This window comes from Rhinoraja longicauda, chromosome 9, assembly GCF_053455715.1.
Source record: "Rhinoraja longicauda isolate Sanriku21f chromosome 9, sRhiLon1.1, whole genome shotgun sequence".
Taxonomy (NCBI): Eukaryota; Metazoa; Chordata; class Chondrichthyes; order Rajiformes; family Arhynchobatidae; genus Rhinoraja; species Rhinoraja longicauda.
Genome location: NC_135961.1, coordinates 10,672,037 through 10,697,942, shown reverse-complemented (window position 1 = coordinate 10,697,942; position 25,906 = coordinate 10,672,037). Strand labels below are relative to the sequence as shown.

The following is a 25,906-nucleotide window of genomic DNA, read 5'->3' as shown; positions in this document are numbered from 1 at the left end:
GACGCAAACCTCCCTTGTATTCACTTTTACTGAAGAGCCCGGGACCCGAAACGGCGACCCATTAACGCGGATGATCCGCTCAGCGCTTTCAGCATTTTCTATTTCTCCAGTATTTGCAGTTTGGTCCAAGAAATAAAAAACAATATCGTTTTAAAAAGGATGCAAAATACTTGAACAATATAGAAAAGAAAAGTATCTAACATATAATAAGTATCTAATTTTAAATTAAAAGCTGAGGGACGTCGTTTCTTTGTGGAAGACATACCTCTCTCTACACGTTCATATCTCCTGAATGCATCGCACTCCACTCGCCAGCAACATCGTCACTTGCGTTTTAAGACAAGGTCCTGCGCCAACCAAACTTGATTCCTCACGTCCCGCCCCTCGGCGCCTCTGATTCGCCGCGTGACGACAACATTGCCCCGACGCACACGACGTCCTGCTCTCCGATTGGCGGAGCGCCCGTCGGTCAGGGCCCGTCCCCGTTTCCGCCCAGTGGGGTTGGTTGGTCGGTCGGTCCCGATCGACGCGAGCGGAGAGTGTTGTGGAGCGAGAGGGCGCGAGGGAGGGAGGTGGCGACGACGACGACAGTTGGTGCCCCCCCCCCCCTATTTTTTGTTTTCAAAAAAATTAAAAAAAATTCTACTCTCTCTCTGAAATCGCGATTGACCTTCAGAGGATTGGAGTCGGTTGGAAGGGCAAAAGGAAAGCAGAATATCACCGCGGCACAGCGAGGAGGGCGGGAGGCGCCCGTCCATTGATGCACAGCCACAGCGAGCGGGCTGCGAGTGAAGGCGGCGGGGGCAGCGAGCGGGGAATGACAGCCTGCTAGCCCGCTCCGCGCAGATCGGCGGCGGGGGGTGGTCGGCAGCCACTCCCGGGGGGTGGGGGCTGGCGAGGGAGCTCCGGCCCTGGCCGCCGACGTTAACTTCTTGCACATTGCTGCTCGCACACCGCTTTATTTTCCCTCCTGTGGAGGGGGGGTCACTTGTTTCGTTGGACTTGGTTCCCACACGCAAGGCCAATCGCCGCCTCCACCTACACCCCCCCTCCTTCATCCTTGCCTTGCCGCTGCCGGCAGTTCCTCCGTCGCTCTGGTGGCTGGCTGGCTGGCTGGTCGGTCTTCAGAAGAAGATGTCGGCAGCAACGGCCGTGGTGACAGCGGCGGAAAAAGTGGATGGGTTCACCAGGAAATCCGTGCGGAAGGCGGCCAGGCAGAAGCGATCGCAGGGATCGTCACAATTCAGGAGTCGAGGCAGCCCGATTGAAATCCAGCTTCTCCCGCCCCTCAAAGGTACAGTTAGAGCTTCTGGGACTAACTAACCGTGTACGTTGAAAAGATGTATGTAGGTTCAAAGAACACACGTATATCGCCCTTCGAAGATCAAACACTCCCCCCCCCCCCCCCCCAAACCCAATCTAACCCTACCTGCCAACCAGTACTAGTAATGCCATCCTCCCCCACTCATTCATCCGTAAAAATAGTAAGAAGCGGAGAACGTGCCTCATGCTGGAGCCTGCAGGACATCAGATACACCTGGTCCCTCACGAGTCAGTTGATGTATTTTTCTCCAATATAGGTCCATTAAGGTGGATCAACCTGAGTTTCCATCACCATAGTATTATTAACATTTGACGTAAAAGAAATGTTAGGACAGTTGATCAAAATTGTGCCTCTATGAGGTGGGTCTTAAGAAACATCTTGCTGCAGGTAAAGGCGACGAAGAGGCAACAAGGCTTGGGGTGTGAATTCCAGAGGTTAGGGTTGTGGTTTCCAGTCTTATTTCATTAGCATGATCTCGTTGGAACATTGGGATTTTTTTTGGTGACCTCAAGATGCTACAGACATCATTTAATAAATATATTTTGCTATGCAGCAGAAACAAGGAACTTTGCAAATGCTGGCTTACAAAAAGGCACAAAATGTTGAGGCCAGGCAGCATCTTTGGAGTACATGGATCGATGATGTTTCGGGTCGGAAGCATTCAGACTGATTGGGGTGGATGGGGAGGAGAGAGACAAAGTTTGCCGATTTTGTTATTCCTGACCAAGTGCTTTTGCCCCAGATCATTGGCTTTGGGCATTAAAGGTTAAAGCTCTGGCTGCTAGAGATGGAACAGCAAAAATTAGAGTTTGAAGGGCTACATTTTAAGTATTACGATTTAGAAGAAATTACAGAGGTACGGAGAGATTAGAAAACAACAGATTGAATTCTAAAATGGGGATTTAGCTGGGAGCCAGTGTAGATTGGGGAGTGTGGAAAAAAGATTTAAGGGTTCCATTGGAATAATCAAATCTAGTGGTAACTGGTCTGTGGATGACAGAGCCTTCGCAGTGGATGAGCCAAGCCTGTAGATAATAATATGGAATCGGAAGTTAATCTTGAAATTAAAATTGCCACTGTTGCAGTCTGACTCCTCTCAGATGTTTGCCAAAGAGATGGTTGGAATTGGTGGTAATATGCGGTAGGCACTACCCATTGTACAATCAGAGGAATTTTTCACTAAAGTAGATATGGATTTTGGTGAAGCAGTCTGACAATCTAAAATAATTGTAAGGCTCCAGAGAAGTGTTGATATGATAGATACATGTCCTTGGTGCCTTCAGGACATGTGGAAATTGCTGCTATGTTTGCTAACACTTTTGAATATCACTGAACCTTAATTGGTACACTTGACAATAAAAGACCTTTGAAACCTTTAACATGTGGATAAGTAATGGGAAGTATCCAAGGCTCTTGTAGAACAACATTTCCAGTAATGCAGGACTGGAAAGAGAAGACACAGCATGTTATGTTTATTTTGTTTATGACTTGATGATTAAAACAAAACCTAGTTATTGGGGAGGTATTGGAAAAGGCTATCTGTGGTTGTCTATGTAGAAGTAGAAAAGCATACAAATTAATAGTTAGGGCAGTTAATTCGCAAATCATCTTCCAATGTATTGCAATATGGAAATTCTGATCCTTTTGCATGCTTTGATATATGCAGAGTTCAAATGTTACTGCTCCACACTGGATGCATTGCGTACCATCTACTGTGTGCACTACAATAGTTATCGGTATTGGTTTATTATTGTCACGGGTATCAAGATACTGTGAAAAACTTTACATGCCATCCGGTCAAATCATATTACTTTAATTGCCAAAGCTTTCTATATCAGCACATAGAATTACATAGGATCCTCACAACCCTGTTGTGTTTACCACTGAGAATGTCACCTACGGCAAAGGCCACTGAATGCAAGTTTTTTTGCAAGGAACCCTTATTCTGCCTGGGATAAATGTGGCAATTTTCTTGATCATTGGCGGTCCAAATGTTGAAATTCTTTAAACTAGCAGGATTGGGAGAGAGCCTTTACTTCAAGGATTCAAAATATGTCAGATGTGTCATCGATAGTTGTGTATGGATTGAGAGAATGGATTTAATGGTTCCAATTTAAATGGTGAATTTGCCAATGATTTTTCCATCCCAAACGTGAATTATATATATCGAACATCGAACAATACAGCGCAGGAACAGGTCCTTCGGCCCACAACATGATGCCAAGTTAAACTAATCTCCTCTGCCTGTAATTAGATGATCCATATCTAAATTCTAGAGGCTAGTGGAATCAAGAGATATGGGGAGAAGGCACGCACAGGCTCCTGATTGTGATCATGGCTGATCATTCACAATGAATGGCGGTGCTGGCTTGAAGGGCCAAATGGCCTCCTCCTACACCTATTTTCTATGTTTCTATAAATTCCCTGCATTTCCAAGTGCCTATCTATAAGCCTCTTAAATAACACTATTGTATCTGCGTCCACCACCAACACTGGCAGCACGTTCCAGGTACCCACCATTCTGTATGTAAAAAAATAACAAAACTGCCCTGCACAACTCCTTTAACTGTTACCCCTCTCATCGTAAAGCTATGGTATCTAATCTTTGACATTTCCACCCTGGGGAAATGGTTCTGACTATCCTATTTATGTCTCTCATTTTATGTATTTCTGTCAAGTCACTCCTTAAAAACAAAATTACACTTTGAGATCCATAATTGCTTTAACCATCACCAAACCCAGATGATTGATGTTCAAAACAACTTACCTTATCAATGCAGAATTGTCATTGTGCTTTAACTACTTACTACTCACCACTAATATGCCTAGAAATTGGGCTTCAGGCATTTTTGCTGTGCTCTATTTAGTACTAACACTCAATTGGAAGTCATAAAAATGGTGGCAGAATTGGGACATTTAAGAAACCATAATGTAGTTTACAACCTTTCAAAGAAGTTAAAATCTGACATGTGTGTTTTGAAGCTGCTCCTTGTTGGTCTGCAAGAGCAATTACAATCATATCCTGACCCATGGAAAATAGTATGTTTAAGGGATCTGCATGATTGACCTTGGGTACATGGTGGGCAACTTGAATTTGTGTTCAGGTGAAATGCAGCAGGAAGTGACCCGTTTATTTTCCTAATGTGAGTGACTTCTATTGGAAATTGATGCAGGCATTTCAAAACAAACAAGAGTGTGCTTTTTATGAGCAATATGGATCCAAGTCATTCCAATTTCTATGCAGTAATATCAGTTCCAGAACATTAGGTTTCATTCAGCAAGAAAAGTGCAAATATTCAGGTGTTTACCTCCCATTCACCAAGAACACAGGAGTTAAGATTTCAGCTTACACTTGTTCAGAAAAAAGTTTAGATACCTCACATTTCCCCTTCCTGACCAGGCACTGATCATGTTGAAGATAAAAAAAGCCTTCTTTTCTGAAGACTTACTGAAAAGTGAAGTCCCTGGACTTCATCCAAGAAGATTCAGATATTAGAAATATTAATTGGTTTTAAATTAATAAAAAATAATCTAAGAGTGAAACAATTATAAAGCATGTTTTAAGAATAAGATTTAAGTAATGGCGTTGCTTCATTTTAGAAAGCAATCTATTAAAAAAATCTTTGTCCTAATATGTGCATGGCAGCATTGCGGAAATTTGGCATTGTTCAGTGTGGTGAAAAGAATTCAAAGCGATTTGATGCAAAGGTTCATAACTGCATTATTTTACTACAGCGAAGGTTGATAACTTGTGAAGTATTCAGTGATTTCAGAGTGGCTATTGCAAATGTATTGCCATGGTATAAAAACAGTATTTCTAGATGGTTTTGCTGTGTAGAATTTTGATTGTTTTATTGTCATTGCTTTTGATGTCCAACAAAACATTTTGCAATGATTTTTGATGTCTTATTTTGCATGTTTAGTACTGTTTCCTGCATTTTATACAAATACCTGGTGATGGTGTCTTGAGAATAACTATCTTGAAATAATTATTTAACTTCATATTTTTCCTCTTCATGTTGTAATTTCAAAGTACACAAATATTAAATGTTAATTAATTTGGTGATTTTAATGTTTTTCATTCACTGTTTGAGGCTCTGGTGTCCAACTATAAAAAAGTTTATTTTTGTGTTAATTTAGTGAGACTAAGTGAATTGTGGATATAATAAAATATTTGAGTTACAAAACAATGTACACCAAAGACAGAAAATCTTGGTAATCAAATCTAATACTTGAGAGATATATTGGAAATTTGTAATCATTTGTGATTGCCTCATAAGTTTGCAGGAAGACTAATTCATATTGGGAATTATGTACATTTATCTGTGTTATGCATACATTTAAAAATGCCTTTTCATATAGAAAATTAGGAAGGTCCTGCATTTTTAACATTGGGAAAATGTGAATATTTTTTAAAGTTTCTTTCTCTGCTTTGTAAAGTTCAGAACATTGGCAGATTCTGTAACATTTTGGCATGTTATTCAATGTTGGATGCTCAGTATTTTGCTTTCTAAAATGAAGAAAGCCCAAAGTTTTTTTGTGCATTCATTTATTGAATACAAGTCTTTAAGAAGATGTGATTCATTGAATGGTAATTCTCAGCTGCATTATGCAGTTGGGATTTCTACTCTGGCTACCAAGAAAAAAATGGCAATACTTCTGAATTCTTTAAAGGTGTAAACCTATTAATTTTTCCATTGCTGTGCAATGTGATGATATCACACTCTGATGGTCTTCATTTGGTGCAAAATTGCTCTTGGCCCTTTGTGATCTACTGACCAGCTGCATGTCAACTCCACCTTTCGCTTTCTCCCTTACTTTCTGCTGGGTGTGCCTCTCTCAATCTTTTCCCTTCGTAAACTGCATAAAACGTATAGCAGAAATTAACCTGAAGTTTTTATTTTCTTACTGGTCAATAGTATTAATCAGCTAGAAATTTGATTAGAAAAGATTTCCAGTATAAAGCTTGGCATTGGTTTATGAACTCTGCTAAATGTGCATAACTTGGTAAGATCTGCAGCAGTTTGCAATCACAGATTGATCCCAAAATGTTAAATTAAGGCTCAACAATCCAGCTTTTAGTGTTAAAGACATGCACAGAATTTTATTAGTGTCCATTGCCTTCTTATATAATTGCCCACAATCCCATTAAACAAAAAGATTTAGTGCTATTATCATACACTTTATCACCCCCTACTGGATCTACATGGTACAATGAATCCAGCTCTAACTGCAATTATTTTTCTGATCCATTCTTGAAATTCCATAACCAATTCCTGTATTATCCACTCTATGTGGCATTCCCAATTTAAACTGGTTATTAGTTCCGCCTTGGTAAGATATACTATCACAGGTACTGCCTTAAGTTTGGATAGAGTTGACGTCATGCTTTAAAATGTTTTTGTTGTTTATAAGATTTTGGATAAAATAGTCAAATTTTAGCTAGGTATTATATTTACAATTTGCTTACAGATTGGTGTATGAATATAGTCAGCTGTTTTAATGGGATGTGGCTTTATTGTATGCAACTCTCCAAACATTTTTTCCCCCTACATAGGTACATAGATTTGAATCAAATTGACATAAATGGATGTTAAGGTTTTTTTAATGGGAATTGTTCTGACTTTATTGTGGCGGCAGGGAAAGGGGGAATTACATTTTATTTAAAAAAATCAAGAAATTAAGAGGCCCTGGATGAGCGATGATGGCAAACATCAGTATAATTATTGTTCAGACTAAATAGACTGATATGTAGAACATTTATCAAGCATACTATAAAAATATATTAGATTACTGTTAGAATTTCTTCTTCATATTGCTAGCTTGAATAAATGTGATCTATTGTGGGTGCTGTGTTACAATGTATTGGCAAATGATCTGGTGGAACATCACTGATAGACTTTTCAAAAAAAGTAATAAAAAATTCAGCCTAAGAAAGTGGCAAACCCGTTTAAGATGACATTGTCATATGTGATGTTTGGATAACAGAAATGCTGTCATTAGCAAACAGGTAACCTGGCATTAACTCTTTATGAAACTTGGTTCTATATATGCTTTGCTGAAGCAACATACAGTAAGCACACAGAACAATCTCATAGCTCATTAAGGCTGTTAGATTCAAGAATATTTTAGTTTTTCAAAATTTCAGCTTGAATGAAATCATCAATGTAAATTTAAACGATTATATTCCTCTACTTTTGAAGTTATTTTGAAGAATGGTTTTGTGGTATATCTATGACATGCTATTGAGGTAATTCTGTTAAAGCACTGTGATGGTGTGTTCTTGATGAAATTGTTGCATATTGTTACAGTAATTATGATATAAAATGAAGGGAATATGTATATTTTAAAAATATTTTTGTTGCAGAATTTATCTTTTTGAAATAATATATTCCAGTCCAAAGATATCGTTTTGGGAATGTAATTTTCCTTTTTTTTACAGAGTGATCATACTTTCTGTAGCTAATATAGTGACAAGTCTGATATGTTCCTTGATACGTCCTGGTCTATGTATAGGAAGAAGGTTGTGTGAATTAAGTATGGAGCTGTGTGGCATAAAAATATACTGACAGGAAATGAAGGTGGTGTTGTAAAATGTTCATGATCTTCATTATTTTCATGGCAATTTAATTGTCTATGATGTTTAAAATAGAAATGATCTTATGCAGTTCATATAAATGAATTACTTTTTGCTCTTTCCACAGAAATTTTTATAGAGTATTTTTTAGCTGGTATCTATTCATTTAGCAAACTTTTTGACAATGAGCAATGTTATTGGTTACCCTGCTATGTAAATTTGTAATTTTCTCCCCAAGTAATTTTGGTTCACTGGTATCACTAAATTTATTGACCTGATCCTGTTTTATCACTTCTTGAAACTTATCAACTTTGACCCCCAGCAATCCATGGGAAATGTCTGAAAACTTATCTTTCCCTTTCTATTATCTCCTTATGTCCCACGAAATACTGAATTATCTCTACTTCTCAAATACTCTCCTCTGGCTTAAATGTGATGGTCCTTTGGTCCATCACTGTCCCTGTGCTATTGGTTGCTGTGACCGTGTGTTCTCACGTTCCCTCCTTTAATCTGTATGTTGCTATGTTTTTTCTACCTGAATTCCTTTTAAGAAGTTCTTTAAACCCTACCGCTTTGCCAAGCTTTTGCTCATCTTGTGTGATATCTTCTTACATATTTGTGTCACATTTTGCTGGAGAAACATCTATGATATGCTTTTTGGCTGTTTTACTAAAGTTTGGGACTTATTAAAGGTGATAGAGAAATGCATGTTGGTATTTGGTGCTGATGGAAGTTGGCGTTCTTGTTCCATGATTCGTGCTCATAATCTTTTCCGTGCGTCACATAGATCTTCTTTTCGAACAAATGGTTCCCTATTCCCGTTTTTTAAAATATTCCTTTACTAACCTTAATACGTAACCCTTTGTGTATAGAAAATCTCAGATAGAATCATATGGCACAGAAAAGGGTCCTTCGGCCCAACGTCTACGCCGACCAAAATGCCTTATCTAAGCAACTCATTTGGCAGCGTTGCCCAGTCCTCTCCATATCTTTCCTATCCATGTACCTGTCCAAATGTTTTTTTACATTTTGTAATTTATTGTACCTGTATCAACCGTTGCCTCTGACACCTGGTAAAAAAAGCCCGCCCCCCTGACATCAGTCTGAAGAAGGGTCTCGACCCGAAACGTCGCCCATTCCTTCTCTCCCGAGATGCTGCCTGACCTGCTGAGTTACTCCAGCATTTTGTGAATAAATACCTTCGATTTGTACCAGCATCTGCAGTCATTTTCTTATAAAAAAAGTTGGACCTCAGATTCCTATTAAATCATTCCCCTTTCACCTTAAAGCTATGCCCTCTAGTTCTTCATTCCCCTACCCTGAAATAAAAAACTTTAGCGATCACCCTATCTATTCTCAGATTTTATACACCTGCGTGAGATCACCCCTCAGTCTTCTGCACTCTAAGGAATAAAGTCCAAGCCTGCCGAACTTCAAATCTTGGCACCATTCTCGTAAATCTTCTCTGTACTCTTTACAGCTTAATGGCCTTTTTGTAGCCAAGGGACCAAAAACTAAACACAATACTTCAAGTGTTGCCTCACCATTGGTTTATAACATAATGCCCTAACTTATATACTCAATTCCCTGACTGATGAATGCTAGCATGCCAGACGTTGTCTTCACCACCCTATTAACCTGTGACGTCAGTATCAGGGAACTTTCGAAAAGTTCAAGTCTATGATTTTGTGAACTATTTGCTAACACCCCCCAAGATGTAGATATCTCTTCAATATAAAACAATTAACTTGTGTATCAAACACACTACTCCTGCCAGATCTTGTAACAATAATATAGATGTATGAATGGGTGATGGATGGTAGGCCTGGACTCGGTGGGCTGAAGAACCTGTTTTCATGCTGTATCTCTAAACTAAACTAAAATCTTTTTTTCTAAAACTTAAAAATGCCCTGCCTATTGTTACATTGCATTGGTAATAGCTGCCAGCCAGGCTTGTGTACTTGTACAATTCATTGTCTAGTGGTTATCTTTTTGTGAATCAATTTTAATTACTTTCATTTGTTGAGTTCTCCTTGCATTTGAACAAAATTTGAAATTTTCAGACATTTAAAGCATTAAAATATAATGAAAAAAATTTGAAGAAGTTTCTGGGAGTCTATTGGTGGAGCCCCTTGACATATTGGTTGGCTAAGCACAGCTGCAATGGCATCTAAATTTGCCACTGTCTTCACTGTGGTTGGTCAAATTACTGAGTGGTAATGAGTCCTTGCACAGGAGAGAGATAGAACACATGACTGAGTGGTACGGCAACTACAAGCTTTCACTCAATGCCAACAAGACTCAAGAATTAATTGTTGACTTCAGAATTGGAAGTCGGGAGACCACGCATCAGTTTTCATTGGTGGGTTGGCGGTGTAAAAATTTAGCAGTTTCAAATTCCTGGGCGTTTACATTTCAGATGATCTAACCCGGGCTAGCAAATAGACGTAATGGCAAAGAAGACAAGCCAGTGCCTTAGAAGTTTAAAGCGATTCAACATGGCGCCAAAGAAGCCGAATGACTATTTGGAGCCAGCTAACTGCAATAAATCTAGCACATAAAAAAAAGTAAGGGAGGTGATTTGCAAGATCTTTTTATCCTCTGAAGATCAATGAAGATCTTTATATCCTCTTCAAAGATGAGATACTGGAAGACTTGAGAGTGGCCAATGCTGCTCCTTTGTTTAAGAATGGAAGCAAAGATGTAAAGGGAATTATAGGTCAGTGAGCCTCACATCAGATAGAATTTACTCACATTTGTAAGAGAATTGGATAATTAGGGATGGTCAGCATGGCTTTGTCTGCATCAGGTCATGTTTGGCTAATTTGATTTTAGTTTTTGAGCAGGTGGTGAAGGTGAATGATGAGGGCAGTAGGGCAATAAATGTTGTCTACATGGACTTTAGTAAGACATTTGATATAGTCCCTCTTGGAATGCTGATCCAGAAGATTAAGATGCATGGGATGAATTGGTAGTTTGGATTCAGAACTGGCTTATTCATAGAGGGTTGTGGTGGAAAATATCCTAGCTGGAAGTCTGCGAACGGTGGAGTTCTGCAGGGACCTGTGCTGAGACCTCTGGTGGTTGTGATATACATATATATAAATGACTTGGATGCAAATGTGGATGGATTGGTAAGTAAATTTGTGGACAACACCAAAATTGCTTGAGTTACAGACAGTGAAGGTTGTCAAAGGAGATAATTAGTTAATTAAGGAGATAATTATGTTAATTAGAGATATGGGCAGAGAAATGCCAAACATAACATAACATACATAACATAACAACACTTTATTGTCACTCGGCACAACACCGAGCGAAATTTCAGCAGTCACACAAAACACAGCAAAAAAGAAAAGAACACAGGACACCCGACCCCAACACAAACATCCATCACAGTGACTCCAAACACCCCCTCACTGTGATGGAGGCAACAAAACTTCCCCTCTCTTCCCCCCGCACCCACGGACAGGCAGCTCGACCCCTACCGAGGCAAACGACACGCACAGCCCCCGCAAGGGGATGGAAGGCCCCCCGGCTGAGCCGCCCCGGGCACCGAAACGTCCCGCGGCCACACCGGGCGATTTTAAGTCCAGCGGCCGAGCCGCACCGGGCACTGAAACGTCCCGCGGCCGAACAGCGCTGACGATGTTAAGTCCAGCGGCCGAGCCGCACCGGGCACTGAAACGTCCTGTGGCCACACCGGGCGATGTTAAGTCCAGCGGCCAAGCCGCACCGGGCACTGAAACGTCCCGCGGCCGAGCCGCACCGGGCACTGAAACGTCCCGCGGCCGCACCGGGCGATGTTAAGTCCAGCGGCCGAGTCGCACTGGGCACTGAAACGTCCCGCGGCCGAGCTGCGCCGGCGATGTTAAGGCCCGCAGCCGCGCCGGGCGATGGAAGGCCCCGCGGGCGAGCTGCGCCCCGGGGAAGAGACCTAATAAAATAAAAGTTTCCCCCACCCCACCCCACACCCCCACCACACATACACAGCCAAAAACAGAAACAAAAACCATCCCAACACCGACACAAACAAACAAAAAAGAAAAAAAGACAACAGACTGCCAGAGAGCCGCAGCCGTTAGGCGCAGCCAACTCCTCCCACATTTGATCAAGAAAGGGGAGAAAGGTGTTAGAGATGGTCCAGGTGATTTTGAGGGCAGGGTGGAAGTTAGTGTGACTTCAATGAAGTCCACACGTTCTACATGGGTGTAGGAGGCAGCCATGCTAGTAAACAATTGAGGGCCAAGAACTAATTGTGGGGGTAATCCACAAGTTACCTCATTCCAGCCTGAAAAATATCCATTATGTCAATTCCTTATTTTCAATGTCACAGCCGGTTTTCTATCCAGGATGAAGAGAAAGTCAAGAGAAGGTTTCTCTATGAAATGTTAGTAATTTTGTGTAGTGACATCACTCCTTCACTATCCCAAGGAATGCTGAGATGGCAGTAATTCTCATCAGTATTGCAAGAAGAACAGGATGAGCTTCGAGTCTTATCACTGGGCACAAGGGAAATAGTTATAGTTAGAAACAGCAAAACACAATTCTTCGACATTTCACATGTAGTTATTTTTATCCTGTCCCTTGATCTTATATAGTTGTCAATCAAGTTCGGAGATTTTTGAACTAAACTTATTAGCAAATGAAGCAGTAAGTACATAATTCTGCACGTTACTTGTCAGAATCTGGTTTATTATTTAAATTTACCAAATTGTTAGTTGCTTTAACTCCATTAAAGAACTTTAAAATCTGCTCAGTGTTTAAAAAATGCATAAAAGTTTACAAGGAAAAACAATGCACTGATGTGTCAGTAAATCTTGTGTGAGATTCTCGTGAGGCAAAAAAGATTCAGAACTGTTGTTTACGTTGCTACGCTGAGTTAAATACAGACTTAAATTCACCTTCCTTATCTACCACCTCATGCCATAAAAATGAGGAAATCTGGTGAAGAATTAACAATGTACCATCATCACACTTCAAGGTATGAAATACATTTATTGCACAAAAACTGATATTGATTAATTGGCTCAGACTCTGAGATCGTGAGCCATGATAGTGCAGGTTCACAGATGAAGTGAGTGAAAAATTGCTAAAATATTGGAAAATCTTGCACAAAAATTGCTTATGTGTTCATGCCTTTTGGGTGATACAAGAGGTTAATCCAGCATTCAGGAAAGTTCAGCTCTGTAACAGCAAAGGTAGGTTTAATCTAACAGCAAGTGGGAAGGGTTTTGCATGAGGCAGCACAGATGGGAAACATTTCAAAAGAAAATTGTAAACATTGATGCACTAAAGATTAATGATCTTTCATTGACAGAGCTACTTATATAATGCTTAATACTTTTGTTCTCTGGAAGCCAAATGTGTAATTTGCCATACTTGAAAGTCAGTTGCTTAATAATTGATAGTCTTCTCCATGCTCTGAGATCTGTATTTCCATGCTACTTTTTTGGAACAAAACAAGTTTTGTATCTGTTCTAAGATCTTTGCCTTTTATCTTTCATTTAAGGAAGAATAGCATGGCATACATAGAATCTTATAATTTACAATGTAGACTAAATGGGAGATCTAATAAGAGAGGATGTGCACAATTGAGGTAGAATCATAGGGAGTTATGAGGAATAGGGATTTCAGTGTATGTGCAAGGTACCCTGAAGATTGCAGTAATGTTAAGAAGGCTTTGGGGACTGAACATAGAAGTGCACTGTAAAGGAACAGCCCATTTGGCCCACGGATTCACAATTTCACAATTAACAGCCATTGAATAACTAACTGTATAGAAATTGTACAGAACTTTACAAGCAGTTAAATCAGATTCCAGTATGAAACTTCAAATAATTGACTAATATTTCTAATCATTTTGTGGCCTTATAAGCAACAGAGGACTGAAATACACCAGCCATGTGGGAAACAGCTGCAATAACAACATTTGCACTACTTCTTGAACAAAATGCTCCAAGGTCATTTGGAGCACTATCAAACAAAAACTTAGATATCAAACTGTGGCGTTTTTGGATTGAATGACCAGAGGTTAGACGGAAGAGGTAATTTTCAAAAAAACATTCTTGAAAGCGGAAGCAAGTGCAGTGGTGGTTTAGTGAGCAAAATTCAGAGCTTGTCACCTTGGTCACCAAAGACCTTTGCTCAGAGGCTAGCTTCTTTAGACAATAGACAATAGGTGCAGGAGTAGGCTATTCGGCCCTTTGAGCCAGCACCACCATTCAATGTGATCATGGCTGATCATCCACAATCAGTACCCCGTTCCTGCCCTCTCCCCATACCCCCTGACTCCGCTATCATTAGGAGCTCTATCTAACTCTCTCTTGAAAGCATCCAGAGAATTGGCCTCCACTGCCTTCTGAGGCACACAGATTTACAACTCTGAGTGAAAAGGTTTTTCCTCATCTCAGTTCTAAATGGCCTACCCCTTATTCTTTAACTGTGGCCCCTGGTTCTGGACTCCCCCAACATTGGGAACATGTTTCCTACCTCTTGCGTGTCCAATCCCTTAATAATCTTGTATGTTTCAATAAGATCCCCATGCCGACCAATTTGGATTTTTGGGCTAGTCCCAATTGTCTACATTTGGCCCATAATACCTCCAAACCTCTCCTATGTATACATCTGTCCAAATGTCTTTTGAAAGTCATTATCATATTTGCTTCTATAGCTTTCTCTGCCAGCTCATTGCAGATATGGACTACACTCTGAGTGAAAGAGTTGCATTTGAGGACCCTCTTAAATCTCTTCCTTCTCATGTTAAACTTATGCCCTCTAGTTTTAGAGTTCTCTACTCTGGGAAAATGACTTCTTCCTATGCATTGAACTGCACTCATCTGAGTGTGGTCATCTACTTTTTCAACCACATGGTGCTGGCCACCCAGGTGTAGTCTCACCAATGGACCCAAATGGACATTCAATCCATTTTGGTTGCAGATGCAGTGCTGGAGAATTGCAAAGGTGCCAAAATAGGCCCTTATCTAGAAACGGTGAGGTTAAGGGTCTAATTTATTACAGGCCAACATTGATGCAAGATATTGAGTTAATTATTTAAAAAAATATTCTGAGTGATAGTTGACTATAAATAATTCTTTAGGTTTCATATTTTTCAAGAAGAGTCTGCATGGATATGAATAAAAGGTTGCATCTGACTAACTTGATTTGATTTTATAAAGAGGATCAATAAAGGTAGCATATTTGATATGTGCATATAATTTGTAGCTGATTGGCCAGGTTAAAAAAGTTAAATTTCATAAGATCGAAGAGAAAATGGAAAGTTGCTCATTGGCATGATGCAAAGGATAATAGTTGACAAATATTGATTACAGTAAGATTTGCTTGCAGTAAGATTTTACAAATACAAGGCTCTTGATATTAATAATATATGCAAATCATTTTGACCTGAATATAGAAGCAAAAATGCTTTGGGCTTAAATATAGAAGACACGATTAAGAAGTCTGCAGATTTTACTAAAATTGATTACATGGTTAATAATGGAGAAGACAGCTATAGACTGCAGAAGGGTATAAATAATTGGTTAGGTGAAAATTGGCAGAGATTAGCCCAGAAAAGTGAGAGGTAACGCACTTGGAGAGTCAAACAAGTCATGTAAATGCCCCATAAATGTTTGGATATTGATTTGCATTGGAACTGGAGAGTGCATGTCAAGGAATCCAAGGTTCATTGAGATAGGTTCTGTGGGATACCGTTCATGCAACATCTTGCAGGAAGTATGTGATCGCATTGTCAAGATGCAGGGGAGATTTATGAGGGTGCTACCAAGAATGGTAAATTTCATTAATGAGTTGAAATTGGTTAGGCTGGTGTATCCTTGTAACATAGATGATCTAGAGGAGAAGGAGATTTAATGCAAGGTGAATTAAATTAGGAAAGACCTCCATCAAGGTAATTGTGATTGGGATTTTCTTTCCATCCAAATAATTTTGAGCACCTACCACTGATTGACAGTGTGGTGGAACCCCCTCCCCCCCCCCATCATAAAGAATGCCTGAGTAGAGACTTGATGTGATCTAGCCTTCAATGGTGTCTGAAAAGTGGCGTTAGTCCAAATTGCTCTGTACTTGGCCAATATTGGCCCAAATGACTGGTTTGGCCAAAATCAATCAGAAATCAGCACAAAATCAATCAGAAATCAGCTGATTTGCTGATCAGAAATCAGCACATTTCTGATTTCATTGAGTGATGAGTAAAATATCAGGACCTAAATGCACCTCTCCCAACCCTTCCGAATTTGGCGGAGAGTTTCCACTTTCTTATTTAATTTCCACCATTCCGATTTCGCCTCACATTTTTCCGCAAAATAGTCGGTAATTGCAATTTGGCAATTCGGCTGCTAGAGGTCGCCATGGGGTTCAGCAAGAAATCCCCCCGCCCTGGAAGTCTCCCCGAAGATGTGACACTTAGGCTGGGCAAGGCAGCCAATCTCGACCTCATCGGGACTTCCATGGCCAATGTGTCAATTCGGTCGCTAGGGGTTCTGCGAGAAATCTCCCCACCCTGGAGGTCTCCCCGAAAATGTGGTACCTAGGCTGGGCAAGGCAGCCAATCTCGATTTAATCGGGACTTCCATGGCCGATCAGTGGGTTGAATTTGTAACCTGCGGCCGGGACGCTGGAACTCCAGCCCAGCTGAAGCCAGCAGCCAGCACATCTATCCCCATAGCTGACTTCCTTGGCCAGCTGGATAAACCAGCAAAGCTCTGGAACCAGGAGTGGTGGGACTGTAATGAGTAAATATTAAATTTTAGTGCAAGATTATATAACTATATTAATTAATTAAGACGGGCTTAAAATATAAAACACAGCAGAAAAGCCAATTACCACTTTTTTGAGCTGATTATCAATTAATGTGCAAATTTACTTCAAACAAGTAACTTCCATATGCTTAGTCGAGTCACATATATCAACTCTTTCGTCATAGAGTCTGGGATCGGAAGTGGCCTAGCCTTGCGGCTGTGGCTCACCGGCAGTCTGTCTGTCTTTTTCTTTCTTTGTGTATTGTTAGCGTTTAAATGTATGTAATGTAATGACCTATTTTTAGCCGTGTATATGTGGGGGGTGGGGGAAACGTTTTGTTTTAAATCTCCTCAACGGAGATGCGACCTTTTTCCGTGTCGTACCTCCGTTCGTGCTACGGCCTAACACCATGGAGTTGGCGGCCTCCAGCTGGGATTGACCTTGAAGGCTCCGGTCGCAGGGCCTGGACGTACCATCAAAATTATGAATTTGTAAAATCAAATGTTGAGAGGTCTGTAAATAAAGAAACCAGAGTAACAGTTGCTTGTCGATTTCTTGTTTAGCGACGAGTTAAAACTGGTGAAAATACAGCTTGGTGATGATAGTAGCAACAACAGTGGTTAGAAATGATTTTTGGAAATTGATCCAGCTCCTACATTAATGAATGAGCAATTTATGGACCAGAGATTGACCTAGTAGAACATTAGAGAAGTTGCTTAGGCAGTTAGTGGAAGAGCAATCAAGATATTAAAGAAACCAGGTAAGGAACAAACACAGAAGCTGACAGTTATTCAAGACCTAATTAATGTGACGAAGCCAGTAAGGCCATTGACAGCCTGGCCTCAGGCAAGGCCCCAGGCAGCAACGGGATTCCCCTTGACCTGATCAAGCATGGCAAGACTACCTTACTGCTTCCTTTGCACGAAGTCCTCTGCCAGAGCTGGCAAGAAGGAGCTGCACCGCAGGACATGAGGGATGCCACAATCATTACCCTCTACAAGAACAAGGGCGAGAGAAGCGACTGCAACAACTACAGAGGCATCTCCCTCCACAACATCTCGGCAAGGTCTTTGCTTGGGTCATCTTGATCCGCCTGCAGAAGCTGGCAGAACACATGTCTACCCAGAGTCACAGTGCAGTTTCCGAATTGGAAGGTCAACAGTAGACATGGTCTTCTCCCTTCGCCAGCTCCAGGAGAAGTGCAGAGAACAGCGGATGCCCCTGTATGTTGCTTTCATTGACCTCACCAAGGCGTTCGACTTCGTCAACAGAGTTAGCCTATTCAAGGCTCTCCCAAAGATCAGCTGTCCACCAAAACTGCAGAGCATGATAGAATCCTTCCACATCAACACGAAGGGGACAGTGCAGTTCAATGGCAGCTTCTCGGAGCCCGTCGACATCCGTAGTGGGTCAAACAAGGCTGCGTCCTCGCTCCCACACTCTTTGGGATTTTCTTCGCTCTGCTCCTGAAGCATGCCTTCGGCACCGCAACAGAAGGGATCTACCTGCGTCCCAGATCAGATGGGAGGCTCTTCAACCTCACCCGCCTCAGCCAAGACAAAAGTACGTGAAGCTCTCATTAGAGACATGTTGTTCACTGATGTCGCAGCAGTTGTGTCCCAGCAAGAACTACAGTCACTGATGGACCGCTTCTCTTGGGCTTGCAAAGACTTTGGGCTGACATTAGCCTGAAGAAGACGAAAGTCCTTGAGCAGGATACATCACCATCGATGACTACGAACTCGATGTCGTCCATCAGTTCACCTCAGCTCCACCATCACCGACAACCTCTCCATGGACACAGAGATTGACAAGAGGATCGGGAAGGCAGCTACAACTCTTGCTCACCTCACACGAGTGTGGACCAATCCAAAGCGGACAGTGAAGACAAAGATAACATTCTACAAGTCGAAGTTTGGCTCAAGTCCATCTAAGTAAGCAAAAGGGTCACAGTGAAATAAAAAATAAGAACCTTTAAAAAAAAAAGTTTTATTTAAAAACTGGTAATAAAATAATATAAATACAAATCCTGTCAATAGTATGCTAGATGTTGTAGGATATTACTGCAGGCATGATGTGAAATACAGGCACCTTATATTTTACGTGCTTGAAAAGCAGCATGTAAACCAAACATATGACAGACACCACATGGAACTACGGTGGCAGACGTAAATTAGAGCATGTTATTCCAAAAATAGGAGCGCGTAAATTAAACTGCAGTAGTAATTAGACAAGTGCGATATTCTAAAAACGCGTAAATCAAGCATGTATAGAACCTGAGGCGTCTGTACTGCGAACTATATTAGGAGACCTGTGACAATTGATTGACTCAAGCTTTCCTTTCCCTTGTATCGTGTCCATTTCTCTGACCGATACAGGAATGTTTGATGTTCATTGGCACAGCAATGATGCTTTGATGGAGAAAGGTTTGGATTAATCAGCAGTCTAAAATTTCAGCTTTCCCTCCCTATATTAACACTTGTAAATGCCTATTGAGGAAAAAACTGATGCAAGATGCACCGATGTCATCTTGTTGTCGATACAGTGACTTGTACCTTGGGTGAGATTGTCACATAGTAGGGGTCCAGAAGAAAAACATGTTTACACAAACAAGTACTTGAAGATTTCCTTTCCAGCTCATCCAAATTTGGAAATGACAAAGTTCCTCCGAGCATAGTAAGCCTTGCGAAGTCAATACGCACAAGTATTAGGTGACTCATGTATATATTATCATGTTATTATCATGCATATGTTAGATAGAGCTCTGGGGGCTATCTAAGTACGCCTTTAGTTAATTGCAATTCACTGGATAAATTTAAAAGAGAGTTAGATAGAGCTCTAGGGGCTAGTGGAATTGAGGGATATGGAGAGACGGCAGGCACAGGTTGTGGATGATCAGCCATGATCGCAATGAATGGCGGTGCTGGCTCAAAGAGGCAAATGTCCTCCTCCTGCACCTATTTTCTGTTTCTATGATCACAATGAATGGCGGTGCTGGCTCAAAGGGCCAAATGGCTTCCTCCTGCACCTATTTTCTATGTTTCTATTGTCAACATGACATAGTCATGCTTACAGAGGACAGCCAACATGCCAGATTCATCCATCACGAGTACGTCCTGATTGTAGCACAGAGCTATACTGCTGGAAGAGAATATCTCGTGGTGTCCTCAACAGACCCTATGAAGTCTTGTGGCATTAAGTCAGTACTGGCAATTTGGAAAGCTCCCCCTGATATCAGCTACTGTTTTCCCTCTAATAAATGCATAAGTGCTCTCCGTGTTGGCCAACAAATGGAAGAAGCGCAATTAAGTAGCAAGAGCACAAAATATATTTTAGGTAGGGAACTTCAGTGTGTGTCAGCACAAGCAACTGGATACTACCACCACTGACCAAGCTAGTTGATGCCAAACTGGGTCTGTGGCAGCAATGAGTGAATAAACATGAAATACTCCTTAAGTTCTTACAGTCTGAAGAAGGGTCTCGACTTGAAACATCACCGATTCCTTCTCTCCAGAGATGCCGCCTGTCCCGCTGAGTTACTGCAGCATTTTGTGTCTACCTTCGATTTAAACCAGCATCTGCAGTTCTTTCCTACACCTGTTCTTACCATTCTACCTGTGATAGATGCATCTCTGCATTAGAATTGTTTTTTAAAAAATGATGTCTGACTTTAAAGCACCAGTACACCTTTAGTTAATTGCAAAAATGGGTATTTGAAGATCATTGCTTCAGACCTGGTGTGGTCATAGCCTGTTGAGTAGCAGTGATCATTACTCCTACTTCCCCTGCCCCCTTCAAAAAGCTCTTCAGACTGGCAAATTATTACCATACTGTCTGTATTATTCTCCAAATTCCCAGGAAGGAGGGAACCACCTTCAGTGCCCTCTTGCAGGCTAACAACCCCAATTGGAGACCCTCATCAAACTGAGTTGACTGTGCTGAACAGGTTACATTGCTCAGATCTTTGACACAGGACTTCCAACACTTCCTTATTCTGACCTCTGCCAGGGGGACGGCTTAGCAGAGAGACAGAAGAATAGTGTAAAGGATCTACTTAATGTCTCTGAAAAAACTCACAATGACTCCTGTGAATCTTTGGCCCATGACTGCTCAAGGATGAAGGAGGGATGTGATTGAGAATCTTGAGTCCATGCACTGGGAGTGCACACAAGCCCTGCAATAAGCAGCTGAAAGAATGCACTACCCCTCAAACTACGTACGTTCCACCCAGTCAGCCACTACCTACCATCAGGCTATTGAACACTACAACCTCCAAATACACTCTGACCTACGTGGACTTGGGGCCATTGTTCTACCTTTGCACTATTCTTGTTTGTTTGTTTTTATATTTGTTTTTATTGTTTTTTATGGTGTTTACAATGTTTACATATGTGTTGTGCTGCTGCATAAGAATTGCATTGTTCCGCTCCAGGAATATGACAATAAAAGACTCTTGACCTCCGGAAGAAGTGGAAGAATCTGATTCCCACATAAAGACAAAATGCTGGAGTAACTCAGTGGGTCAGGCAGCGTCCCCGGAGAACATGGATAGGTGATGTTTCAGGTCGGGACCCTTTTTAGAGGTCCATGTTCTCCAGGGATGATGCCTGACCCGCTGAGTTACTCCAGCATTTTATGTGTTTCCTTGGTAAACTAGCATCTGCCATTCTTTGTTTCTACAATCTGATTCCCAGCCTGGTCTCATGTTAACCACATGAGAACCACAAAATGAGTGGAACTAAGAAGATTATAATTTGAAAATGTTGTATGTTCTTGGACATGAATGGGGCAAAATATTAAACAAACATTCTGTTGAGTATTTGGGACAGCTGGTGGATCTAGTTGGAGTCATACAATAAGTTAAGTTTGGAAACCTCTGCTGTAGATTGTTACGTCAAAAGCTGGGCTTTTGGCTTCTCAATCATCTTGTGAATTCTTGCAAGTTGTCATCCTAGAAATAGATACCAGTGAGTCACATTGTAACTTGCTATCATCAGTGTACCAGGTTCAATGACTTGTGCCCAACTGATGCTATGCAAGAAGTTTGGTGTTTCTTATTCTCTTAGCGACAATGTTACCGAGAGAAAAAAATTGTAGAACAAAACATCATTACACCACATCAATAGCTTTACTATTAACTATTCTGCTACCTACAACCTTGCAAAGCTCTAACAATTTGTGAAGTATGATTTAACTTTCATAAATTACATTTGATTCTGCCCATACAGTTATTATTTCTAAGTGCCTTGTTACCACCTCTATAATAATAATTCATAATTTTCCCTACTGCTGATATCGGCAATCTGGGATCCTTAGTTTGTCTCTCCTAACTTTCTTAAATTTAACCTTTTCTGTGCTTGGAAGCCATTCAGAATCTGGACTTTTGAATGACCACAACCAATGCATCTTTTCTCTCTATAGCTGCCACCTTCAAATTCTTAGAATGTATGTCATCAGGTTGTAAGGATTTATTGCTTTATCAACCCTGTTCATTTTAAACATACTGCTATTTTTAATTGATACTAATTGTATATTTGTTTTGGGGATATGGGTTCCTTCTATCCATCCCGTCTGCCATTCTCACTATTCTGTAAATCCCATTTAAATATTCACAAGATATCTCTGGCCATATCTCGTACCTATCCCCTGAACCTGAACCCCCGTTAGTGTTGTCTCATTTTTTCCTGTTGTTTGGTTCATTTGGTGCACTTTTTGCAACATCTAGGAATAGTAAACTGGCCACTGTCTTTGTACTGTTATGTAATCTGCTTTGTAAGAAGGATACAAGATGACATGCTAAATGTCCTTGTCACGTGCATGAATGTTGGATTTTCCCCTTGTGCTTCTGAATAATGGTGTGTCATATTTCTTTCTCAATGTTATGTTAAAGAGGCCGACGTCAGGCAGCACCGTGGTAGTAGGGGACTCCATTGAGAGAGGTACAGACAGGGGTTTCTGCGGCCACAGGCGGGATTCGAGGATGGTGTGCTGCCTCCCTGGTGCCAGGATCCAGGATGTCACGGACAGAGTGCCAAAAATCCTCAAGGGCGAAGGTGAACAGCCGGAAGTGGTAGTGCACGTCGGCATAAATGACGTCGGAAAGAAGGGGATAGATATTCTGCAGTGTGACTTTAGAGAGCTCAGAAAAATGCTGAAAAGCAGGACCTCCAGGGTGGTTATCTCCGGTTTTCTTCCAGTTCCTTGTGCTGGAGAAGGCAGGAACAGGGAGATACGGGACCTGAATGTGTGGCTGAGGAGCTGGTGCAGGCATCATGGATTTAGATTCTTGGACCACTGGGATCTGTTTTGGGGTAAGGGTGAATTGTACAAAAGGGACGGATTGCACCTTAACAGGTGAGGGACCAGCATTCTGGCAGGCAGGTTTGCCACTGCTACACGGGTAGTTTTAAACTAAATAGGGGGGATGTCAAATGGGATAGTCAAAGATGGTTATAGGGAAAGAGAGTAAAGGGATAGTTAATGACCCCAAAATTAACAGGAAAGAAAGCTCACAAAGGGATAGGAGAGTATGGCCAAGTGTAATAGGAATCGATGTGAAAGGTGAGATGAGTAAGGAATTAAAAGTATTGTATATGAATGAGCAAACTATAAGAAGTAAAGTAGATGAGCATGAGGCTCAGTTAGAGATTGGTAGATATGACATTGTGGGGATTACAGAGACGTGGCTGCAGGAGGATCGGGCCTGGGAACTTAATATTCAGGGTTATACATCCTATAGAAAGGACAGGCAGATGGGCAGAGGAGGTGGGGTAGCTCTGTTGGTGAGGGACGAAATTCAGTCCCATGCAAGGGGTGACATAGGGACTGACGAGGTAGAGTCACTGTGGATAGAGTTGAAGAATTATAAAGGTAGGAAAACACTAATTGGAGTTGTCTACAGCCCCCCAAATAGTAGCCCGGTTGCAGGGTGTAAGTTGCAGCAGGAGTTAAAGCTGGCATGTAACAAAGGTAATGCCACTGTAATGATGGGGGATTTCAATATGCAAACTGGGAAATTCATGTTGGTTCTGGACCCCAAGAAAGATAGTTTATAGAGAGCCTCCGAGATGGATTCTTAGAGCAGCTTGCACTGGAGCCTACCAGAGAAACGGTAATTCTGGATTTAGTGTTGTCCAATGAACCAGATTTGATAAGAGAACTCGAGGTAAAGGAGCCGCTTGGAAGTAGTGATCATAATATGATTTGTTTTAAACTGCAATTTGAGAGAGAGAAGGTTAAATCGGAAGTGTCAGTGTTGCAGTTGAACAAAGGGGACTATGAAGGCATGAGAGGGGAGCTGGCCAAGGTCGACTGGAAAGGGATCTTAGCAGGAATGACGGTGGAACAGCAATGGCAGGAATTTCTGGGCATAATCCGGAAGATGCAGAATCATTTCATTCCAAAGCGGAAGAAAGATTCTAAGGGCAGTAGGAGGCAACCGTGGCCAACAAGGGAAGTTAGGGATGGAATAAAACTCAAAGAAAAGATGTATAACACAGCAAAGAGTAGCAGGAAGCCAGAGGATTGGGAAACTTTCAAAGGACAACATAAGGTAACAAAACGGGCAATACGGGCTGAAAAGATGAAGTACGAGGGGAAGCTGGCCAAGAATATAAAGGACAGTAAAAGCTTCTTAAGGTATGTTAAGAGAAAAAGATTAGTAAAGACAAATGTGGGTCCCTTGAAGGCAGACACGGGTGAAATTATTATGGGTAACAAGGAAATGGCAGAAGAGTTGAACAGGTACTTTGGATCTGTCTTCACTAAGGAAGACACAAAGATTCTCCCAGATGTACTAGAGGACAGAGGATCTAGGGGGATAGAGGAACTGAAAGAAATTTGCATTAGGCGACAAATAGTATTGGGTAGACTGATGGGACTGAAGGTTGATAAATCCCCAGGGCCTGATGGTCTGCATCCCAGGGTACTCGGGGAGGTGGCTCTAGAAATAGTGAACGCATTGGTGATCATTTTCCAATGTTCAATAGATTCAGGATCAGTTCCTGTGGATTGGAGGATAGCTAATGTTATCCCACTTTTCAAGAAAGGAACGAGAGAGAAAACGGGGAATTACAGACCAGTTAGCCTGACATCGGTGGTGAGGAAGATGCTGGAGTCAATTATTAAAGAGGTAATAACGGTGCATTTGGATAGCAGTAAAAGGATAAGTCCAAGTCAGCATGGATTTATGAAAGGGAAATCATGCTTGGTTATCTTCTGGAATTTTTTGAGGATGTGACATATAAAATAGATGAAGGGGAGCCAGTGGATGTAGTGTATCTAGACTTTAAAGAAGTCTTTGATATGGTCCCACACGGGAGATTGGTGAGCAAAATTAGAGCACATGGTATTGGGTGTAGGGTATTGACATGGATAGAGAATTGGTTGGCAGACAGGAAGCAAAGGGTAGGAGTAAACGGGTCCTTTTCAGAAAGACAGGTAGTGGCGAGTGGAGTGCTGCAAGGCTCGGTGTGGGGCCGCAACTGTTTACCATATATATGAATGATTTGGACGAAGGAATTAGAAGTAACACTAGCAAGTTTGCAGATGACACAAAGCTGGGTGGCAGTGTGAACTGCGAAGAGGATGTTAGGAGGTTGCAGGGTGACCTGGACAGGTTGAATGAGTGGGCAGATGCATGGCAGATGCAGTATAATGTAGATAAATGTGAGGTTTCCACTTTGGTGACAAAAATAAGGAGGCAGATTATTATCTCATTGGTGTTAGGTTAAGTAAGAGGGAAGTGCAGCGAGACCTGGATGTCCTTGTACACCTGTCACTGAAAGTTGGCGTGCAGATACAGCAGGCAGTGAAGAAAGCTAATGGCATGTTGGCCTTCATAACGAGAGGATTTCAGTATAGGAGTAAAGAGGTTCTTCTACAGTTGTATAGGGACCTGGTAAGACCACATCTGGAGTATTGTGTACAGTTTTGGTCTCCTAATTTGAGGAAGGACATCCTTGTAATTGAGGTAGTGCAGCGTAGGTTCACGAGATTGATCCCTGGGATGGCGGGACTGTCATATGAGGAAAGATTGAAAAGACTCGGCTTGTATTCACTGGAGTTTAGAAGGATGAGAGGGGATCTCATAGAGACATAAAATTATAAAAGGACTGGACAAGCTAGGATGCAGGAAAAATGTTCCCATTGTTGAGGGAGTCCAGAACCAGGGGCCACAGTCTTAGAATAAAGGGGAGACCATTTAAAACTGAGGTGAGAAGGAACTTTTTCACCCAGAGTGTTGT

At 41.4% G+C, this 25,906-nt stretch overlaps 1 protein-coding gene across 2 annotated transcripts in view; it reads left to right on the top strand.

The window, feature by feature from the left end:
* The first annotated feature begins 493 nt into the window (after positions 1-493).
* Positions 494-25,906, top strand: part of ppp2r5a (protein phosphatase 2, regulatory subunit B', alpha isoform) — a 103,068-nt gene continuing 77,655 nt past the window's right edge. The window contains exon 1 of one of the 2 annotated variants that reach the window (XM_078404776.1): positions 494-1,294. In XM_078404776.1, the coding sequence (XP_078260902.1) occupies positions 1,178-1,294 (117 nt within the window). In that variant the 5' untranslated portion in view covers positions 494-1,177. The remainder of the gene's footprint in view (positions 1,295-25,906) is intronic. The other variant, XM_078404775.1, reaches the window with a different exon arrangement.